Genomic DNA, 9,203 nt, shown 5'->3' with positions numbered 1-9,203 from the left:
TCCAGCCACCCTTCCGATGTTCCATATGCTGCTGCCGATCATTACTGTGTATAATGATGTTGTCAAGATAGGCAGCGGCGTACGCGCAATGGGGCCGGATAATCTTGTACATAAGACGCTGAAAGGTGGCGGGAGCCCCGAATAACCCAAATGGAAGGGAGACAAATTGGTGCAACCCAAACAGCATGGTGAAGGCCGTTTTTTCTTTGGATAATGGCGACAAGGGGATCTGCCAATACCCTTTTGTTAAATCCAGTGTCGAATAAAAGCGAGCCGAACCTAACCGATCACCTGTGCCTCCCCAGTCAGCAGCGGGATGAGGCGCACCGGCCATTGGGTGCACGCCCAGCCACACGCCTCCGCTGTCCTCTCAAAGAGATCCACAAATGCCTCCGGATCGTCTTGTGGACCCATCTTCATCAGCGGGATGTACGCTAAGGAGGAGACTGCTGCTGGGGGTGCCCTCCCGGCCCAGAAAGCTCCAGAGGACTCGCCGGTCTTCATCCTGTGCTTGGACCAACAGCCGGAAGCGATCCTCCAGCTCCAACTTGAGGTCCATCAGCGCCTGATATTGGGTTTGGTGAAGACCGGCGAGTGACTTCACCAGCTCCGCAAGTGGCGTTGCTGTCGCTGGCTGCATGGCGGCATGCCGGCTTCCTTGTCCCGGGATTCAGCACCAGTGTAAAACAGTTCGATAGATAATCGACAAGGAAGTCAGGGGTGGCAAAAAATGCTCTTTATTAATTCAAAATAAAACAGGATAAACAAAAGTAAACTGCGGCTCAGCTCTCTGCCTTTACACATATATAAATATATATCCACACACACTTTGCTCTCTCAAAGATCCAGCTTCCCTTCGCCGGTCTGCTCGGTGCTTATAAATCCTCTCTCCCCAATCACTGGAATAACAAACATGTGTTAATCATTAATCATTTGATCTCCTTATTACCGCTCGTCCCCACATTCTTTCTCCCGCTGCAGCATTTTCGGCTTCCCACGCCCACCTCGCCACAATCGCTATCGTAAACTCATATTTACCATAGTCAAAGTCAAAGTCACCTTTATTTATATAGCGCTTTAAACAAAATACATTGCGTCAAAGCAACTGAACAACATTAATTAGGAAAACAGTGTGTCAATAATGTAAAATGATAGTTAAAGGCAGTTCATCATTGATTTCAGTTATGTCATCTCTGTTCAGTGTCAGTGTAAATAGTGTCTGTGCATTTATTTGCAATCAAGTCAACGATATCGCTGTAGATGAAGTGACCCCAACTAAGCAAGCCAGAGGTGACAGCGGCAAGGAACCGAAACTCCATCGGTGATAGAATGGAGATAGAATGATAGAATGTCTCGTTTCCCATTTCCGCGGTCGTTTCAGTTTTCGATTTCTCTAACCTACAATGTAAAACTCGGCGCTAAGCATCTACGTCACGGCTCTCAGCCCGCCCTCTGTTCGTTGATTGGCCTGGCTGTTTCCAGACCAGTGGCAAACAGAAAGCTCTGACGCTGTATCAGACTGAGTACAGAAGCGAAATGAAATTGAGCGGAAGTAGGAAGTCTGACGTAGTCAGGCTACTAGTTGTCTACATGTAAATGTATATGCCATAGTAAAATAATTTTAGAGTTTTTTTATTATTATTAATTAATTTATTTGGTCAAACTTACATTCACTAATGTTGGAGTAAGATTTTAGAAGAAAATGTTCAGTCCTGTTTAATGTTGGTGCTAGTAAAGGTTTGAGAACTAATGGCCTGGTTTCACAGACAGGGCATAGTTCAGTAAGGACATTTAAAGCTGCAGTAGGTAACTTTTGTAAAAATATATTTTTTACATATTTGTTAAACCTTTCATTATGTCCTGACAGTAGAATATGAGACAGATAATCTGTGAAAAAATCAAGCTCCTCTGGCTCCTCCCAGTGGTCTTATTGCCATTTGCAGAAAGCCATCCGCTCCCGGTACGAAACAACCAATCAGAGGTCCAGTCTGTAACTTTGTTTGTGTTCAAAATGTATAAAAATGTATGTAATAAGCGAGTACACCATGAATCCGTTTTCCAAACCGTGTTTTTAGCTTGTCCTGAATCACTAGGGTACACCTATAATAAGTGTTTATATTCTGACTATTTTAGATTGCTTCAGGGGTACCGCGGTGGAGTAACCCAGTACCTTTGTGATTCTTCATAGACATAAACAGAGAGAAGTAGTTCCGGCTACAATGTTCTTCTGCAAGACGCAAGCAGTTCTGTTTATTAACCGCTAGAGTGTCAAAAGTTACCTACCGCAGCTTTAAGTCATTTTCCTTGACATGCCTTAGAAAAAACATTACTGGTGTGCATCTTGAGACAAAACAAAGGCACTGGTATTTTTAAAGATCAGTCAGTGCAAGTTTCTATCAGTTGAAACTGCTCAGAATTACATTTTAGTCTTGGGCTGGTCTTAAGCCTTGTCTGTGAAACCAGGGGTACAAGTAACCCACTTCGGTTATGTTTTACAATAAGGTCTCATTTGTTTTACATGGATAGATCATTTTCTTTCTTTTTTTTATTAAATGTGTGTCATTTGTGTGTTAGTAATCATATATGTTATGGCATTGTTCTCCAGACTCTTTCTAATAAGTGAATTGAAGTGTTGTAACTGTATAGTGTATTTTTTTTTTTTTTTTTTTTTTTTTTTTGTGCATCAGCAAAAAGCATTTTTGTGTATTTGTTTTAGGGTTTGATTTGTCAATAAATGTTTTAATATAGAGATATATGACATTGAAGTGTATTTTAGTTCACATTAATTGCTTATTCAGAAGTACATATTTACCAAATTTCAAATCATATATAAAATATACCAAAGTCCCACTTAAGTGATTCAAAAATATCCCTCAAAAGAAACTAATTGCAATTAATTTAATTTTAAATTGTAATATATTTGAAATTAATAACAAATAATATGCATTCATGTGGTCAAAAATATTAATTTAATTCATACTTAAGTGTATCGTTAAATGACATTTAAAGTGTATTTAAGTTCACAATAATTGCATGTCAATACATTAATTGTACACTTTAAGCCTATTTTAAAGACACTAGAAGCAATTAGGAACATATAATTATACATATAAAGATGTACTAGAAAGTGTCACTTAAGTCCCACTGAAGTTGTTAAAAAAATCACTCAAAAGTTCAACTTATTGCATTTAATATAACTTTAAAATGTGATACATTTGAAATTAATTACAAATACAATATACTTAAGCGGCGAAAATAAAATATTTAATTTACATTTATGTGTGTTCTTTTAAAGTATATTATTTTCCGCAATAAGTACACTTTATGAAAGTATATTTAAGTGCACTTCTTTTTCACAAGGGCATTTTAATTAAAACATTTAAATTAAACATTTTGTGCAAAATGTATGTCTTCGCTAAGGTGAAGTTAATGAAAAAAGCAAAGAAAAAAAGCATTTTAGAATGAAAGATATCTTTTATAATGATGCAGCGCTGCTGTGTTGTCAAAATATTGCAGAAAAAGAGAAAGTCAATGCAGGGAAGATCTTGTTTACATCAAAACTAAAACCAAGATGTTCACACATAAAAAATATTTTGTGCATTTTCTAGAGGGAAATCTATCACTGTTGCACTTGCATCTTGCACAAAGTAGCTGAATGTTTAGAAAACCATGTCAAATTAAAGTTTAACTCTGAAAAAAAACATATATTGAGACTTTATGGTGTGCCTCATAAGAGAAGCCAAAAGCTTTTCTTCAACTGAACTGAAATTATGCATTTAAATTTGAACATAATTTGAATTTTGATCATATTTAATAGGGGTTTAACGATTCACTAGTTTTTTTTTTTTTTTTTTTTTTTTATTGATGCATTTTTTAAATGGTCAATCGCCGATCTCGAAAATTAATAGATTAATTAGAATTATAATATATTATAATAATTAGAATCGAATGGATAGCGATTTCTATAGCTAATGAAGGCCCTGATCAAATGCATGAAGGTAGCATTTGTTGCTATACCAAACAGAGACGTTTCTTTTCAGAATCATCATTTGCCCATGGAGAGGAAAAGTAAAATATAGCATTTTATTTTATGAAAATTAGATGACGTTTTCTCACTGAAAGAAAAGTGATCTCGTGCATCAGGCTATCTGTAGCTAATCTGAAAAAAAAAAAAAAAGCAAAATGCACTGAAACAATAAACACAATAAATAAATAAGTTTTATGAATGATGCAGTGCTAACTGACATATACAAGTTTATTTTCTGCCTTATTCTGTGCAGAAAATAATAACTGTTTGATGTATATAAAACAATCATAAAATTTCCATTAGGAAAATATTATAGAATACAATATTATTTTATTATATTATTATTATAGATACAAATGATTGATTATTGTTCAGCAGTGTATTTAATTTTCTTATATGAAATTAAAAGTAATACATAAGAAAATAATTCTGTGTAATAATAATAATACTTATTAATAATACTTATTAATATTAATACTTATTATAATAATAATAATACATATATAAAATTATTGTATTTTACATTTCTGTCACTTCTGAAATTATGGCTACGCCCCGGTGTGAAAAAAAAAAAGTTTTTTTTTTTCCTAACTCATGGTTCTGTAAGCATAAGGGCTGCTGTGTAATTTGCCCCCTGACTAAGCTTAAATAATTTAGTGGAAGCATTTAAATAATCTTGTGAATGCACTTAAAGAATGCAGAATCTAACCGTTATAATCAAATCGAATCAAATTTAATTGTGAATCTAATTGAATTGAATCGTTTTAAATTAGCAAAAATCATTCTTGAATCAAATTGAAAATCTATGAATCTGCATTTGAATTGAATCGCTGTCCTACCCAAAGATTCATAGCCCTAATATTTAAGTGCAAAATTTGTATAAATTTTTCAGACATTTTGACATCCTTAGTATGCATTAACTTTGGATCAAAGAAGCTAGGTACCCCCCAAAAAAAATATTATTGACAGTAGGATGCAGATGCTATTGGTTTGTGTGTTTCCTTGTAAAAAGTTAAGTCCATCCCTTGATCACAGATTGTTTGTATATATACTGTATGTGGTACCCAGCAGGTCCATTTTTCTGTCTCAGTTATGGCACAACTTTATTTAACTCTTCTCACATTTTGGCCACTGCTGTATATTGGTGTGCAGAGTCAGTTTAAGAGCAGAGATACATGCATCTATCAGGGAGATGAAGATACTTACAGCTTTTATGAGGGTGGAGATGTGGTTTTGGGAGGAATTTTCCCTTTGCATTCTAGCACAATACCATTGGTTTCAACTTTCACAAATAAACCTACGCTAATCAAGTATAAATTGTGAGTCATTGTTTCATTCTCTTGAAAGACATTGTGTTAAAATAATAATATAATAATTGATAGTTTAAATGAAATAAGACAAAATGCATCAGTTAGTCATTCTTATTTTAAAAAACAAAAAAGTTGCATTGTTTTATTGTGTGTGTGCGTGTGTGTGTGTGTGTGTGTGTGTGTGTGTGAAATCTGTTGCAGCTTCACCCCTCGAGCACTGAGGTGGATGCAGACAATGATCTTTGCTGTGAGAGAAATAAACCAGCGGCAAGACATTTTGCCAAACCTATCTCTGGGCTACCACATCAGGGACAGCGGTGATGACATACCTGTATCTGTAAAGAGGTCTCTTCTCCTGGTCAATGGACAACCAGAGGAGGGCAGTGGACGAAACTGTAATGATATACAAAAGCTGCCGAGCCCAGTTATCATCGGAGAGGCGTCATCAGGAGTCTCCATGGCTGTTCTAAGAACTCTAGGCTCCTTCAAAATACCTCTAGTAAAACTTATATCACTTAACAATACTTTTACTTAGTCTTAATAATGTATATTGTGATATTGATGCACATTATCATGTTATTAGATTTAACTATGGCCAAATATATACATACAGAAACACACACACACACACAAACAAAAACTATCTGTGCATCATTTTGCATTTTGTATTTTGTTTAGTGTATTACATAAAGTTTAAATTGATTTGTTCCATGGGCAGTGTTATTACAGTGATACCTGGTTGATTGTATTGCTAATCTTTCTAAAATATTGGGTTTTCATATTTTAGGTGAGCTACTTTGCATCCTGTTCATGTCTCAGTAACAAGAGAGAGTTCCCAACATTCATGCGGACAATGCCAAGTGATCTATTTCAGATTAAAGCTTTGGTAAAACTTGTTCATTATTTTCAATGGACATGGGTCGGGGTGATCGGTGTGGAATCAGATTATGCTCGGTTTGCCATCCAGCTTTTCTTGAAAGAGTCAGAAAAATTTCATATTTGTCCTGCTTATGTCCATATTTATCCCATTGCACTCACGCAAGATGCAGTGGAGGTACTTGTGAACATTTTAAAATCTTCTTCTGCCACAGTCATAATAAACTTCTCTGTGGATTCATATCTGCATGGTGTCTTGAAAGAGTGCAGACGACAAAATGTTACTCATATTCAGTGGATCGCCAGTGAGGCCTGGGCCACTTCAAATGTCCTTTGGGATGATTTTGGTGATCTGTTGAAAGGAACATTAGGGTTTGCCATACGGAGAGCTGATATCCCATATCTTGGTAGTTACCTCAGAAGAGTAAGTGCTTCTGTTGCACAAACATCACATTTTTTCTCAGAGTTTTGGGAAGAGACTTTCCGTTGCCGGCTGAATGGATCCTTAAATACTCATTTACATGGAGAAGAGGCACTGAACTGGCCGCCCTGCAATGGCAGTGAGAGTCTGGACAATGTTTACACTCTTTATTCAGATGTGTCACAACTCAGAGTCTCCTACAATGTTTATAAGGCTGTGTATCTCATAGCACATGCACTGCATAACATGAGCAAATGTGAACCAGGAAAAGGCCCCTTTCAGAATGGGACATGTGGGAGTCTGAATCCAGTTCTGCCATGGCAGGTGAGTGTTCCTCCATTTTACATTCACTGCCTATTATGTACATGCATGCATTTTAATGGGTATGTTTTACTTTGCATTATCTTGTCTCCTTAATTTTTAGATCCTGTACTATTTGAAACAAACACATTTCACAACATTGGGGGAAGAGGTCCAATTTGATGATAATGGTGATCCCATTGCATCATATGACCTGATGAACTGGCAAAGAGGGTCTGATGGGTCTCTTCAGCTAGTGAGGGTAGGATTCTATGATGCCTCCCTTGAAGATGGCAAAGACCTAGTAATAGATGAGCCAGTAATTATGTGGCACAGAAGAGAGAAGGTGTGTGCCACTACACCTATAACCAGATATTCATTTCTATGCTTGCTTTTTCTTCAGCTCAACTTAATGTTTATGGCTGAAGTGAGAATCCAGTGTTATAATTTTAAACAAGAATTCACTCTTGCTTTTATTTTATACTAAACATTTGGAATATATTTATATATTTTTTTCACAGTTTTATAGATGATTTAGCAACATTATAGGTTTTCACATTTGCCAGTTAAACTGACAAATGCTACACATACCGAGTATATTTCTCAAGGCAAGGAAAGTATGTATTGATATGCACCCTCATCGAGTTCAGACTATGTATTTTTTATTTATTTTTACTGCTTATCCTGCTGTGTTCATTAGGTACCAGAATCATTGTGCAGTCAAAGCTGTCTGTCAGGCTCCAGGAAGGCCAGGCAAAAAGGAAAGCCTCTCTGCTGCTTTGACTGTATACCATGTGCTGAAGGGGAGATCAGTAATCAAACAGGTGCGATCCTCATGGCTGCTCAATTAATGGCATTTTGAGAAGAAATGTATGAAAAACTAGTGTTTTATGCTCTGCTTTGCCCCCAAATTTTTCCACAGATTCAATTGATTGTCTGACATGTTCAAAGGAAACATGGCCAAACCAAGCCCAAGACCAGTGCATCCCCAGAACTTTAGAATTTTTGTCCTTTCAGGAGCCCTTGGGAATAATACTTTGGGCATTTTCTGCATTTGGAGCCTGTGCAGCAGTAGCAGTGCTTGTTGTGTTTATATTGTACAGAAAGACTCCAGTCATACGAGGGAACAATATGGAGTTAAGTTTCCTTCTCCTCATGTTTCTTTGTGCATGCTTTCTGATTGGCCTAACCTTTTTAGGGAAGCCCAGTGACTGGTTATGTCGGATTCGTTATCCAGCCTTTGCAATAAGCTTTACTCTCTGTATTTCATGCATCTTGGCAAAAACTGTAGTAGTTTTAATGGCTTTCAGGGCCACCCTCCCTGGCAGTAATGTCATGAAGTGGTTTGGCCCTGCTAAACAAAGATCAAGTGTAATCTTGTGCACTTTTGTGCAAGCACTTATTTGCTTTATATGGTTTACAACTAATCCACCTGTTGCATCATATAACACTAAGTTCATGAGTGCAAATATGATTGTTGAGTGTACTGTGGGATCTGAAATTGGATTTTGGTGTGTGCTTGGTTATATTGGCTTCCTATCTTCGTTGTGTTTCTTATTGGCATTTTTGGCCAGAAAACTACCAGACAACTTTAATGAGGCTAAATTAATCACATTCAGCATGCTTATATTTTTTGCTGTGTGGATAACCTTCATTCCAGTTTATGTGAGCTCTCGTGGAAAGTATATGGTTGCTGTCCATGTCTTTGCTATTCTAGCATCTGCATTTGGTCTCTTACTGTGTATATTTGCTCCTAAATGTTATATTGTACTTTTGAAACCCGAGAGAAATGACAAAAAGTGTATGATGAAATAATAGTACTCAAATAAAATCAACCCATCATAAATAAAGACACTATAAAACAATTTAATGACTTTATTTCATGATTGAATTTCCTGGTTATAATGACATTTTAAAATTCACTTTGTTGTTGTCCTTATTATAATTATCATTCCTAATGAAAACTTTGATACAATGTATTAGAAAGCTTACCAGAAAACTGAAAACTTTTTTTTTTAAATGTATACTAAATACTATGTGTTGAGAATTAAGTCTTCTTTGTCGCATCTTCCTCTTTATGATGCGCCAAATGTTTTCTATGGGTGAAAGATGGGTGAAACTATGGGTGCAGTGCATTAAGCCTACTGTTACAATCATTGGTGCGGTGACCATACATTTTCGTGGGGCAGAAACCCTTGTCTGTATCAGTATGACAACTTTTTTCTATCTTTTTTTTTTTTATATATAATTTAGGGCTACATTAAAACGA

General features: G+C 36.2%; 1 protein-coding gene across 1 annotated transcript; it reads left to right on the top strand.

Moving 5' to 3' along the window:
* The first annotated feature begins 5,119 nt into the window (after nucleotides 1-5,119).
* On the top strand, nucleotides 5,120-8,749 carry LOC113061831 (extracellular calcium-sensing receptor-like). The gene is made up of 6 exons (XM_026231287.1): nucleotides 5,120-5,346; nucleotides 5,539-5,836; nucleotides 6,125-6,958; nucleotides 7,059-7,280; nucleotides 7,635-7,758; nucleotides 7,857-8,749. Exons 1-6 carry the CDS (start codon nucleotides 5,120-5,122, stop codon nucleotides 8,747-8,749), a joined length of 2,598 nt encoding a protein of 865 aa, XP_026087072.1.
* The last annotated feature ends 454 nt before the right edge of the window (nucleotides 8,750-9,203 follow it).

Source organism: Carassius auratus, chromosome 43 (genome assembly GCF_003368295.1).
Source record: "Carassius auratus strain Wakin chromosome 43, ASM336829v1, whole genome shotgun sequence".
NCBI lineage: Eukaryota > Metazoa > Chordata > Actinopteri > Cypriniformes > Cyprinidae > Carassius > Carassius auratus.
Note: the sequence above shows the minus strand (reverse complement) of the source record. Positions and strands in the feature narration are given on the sequence as shown.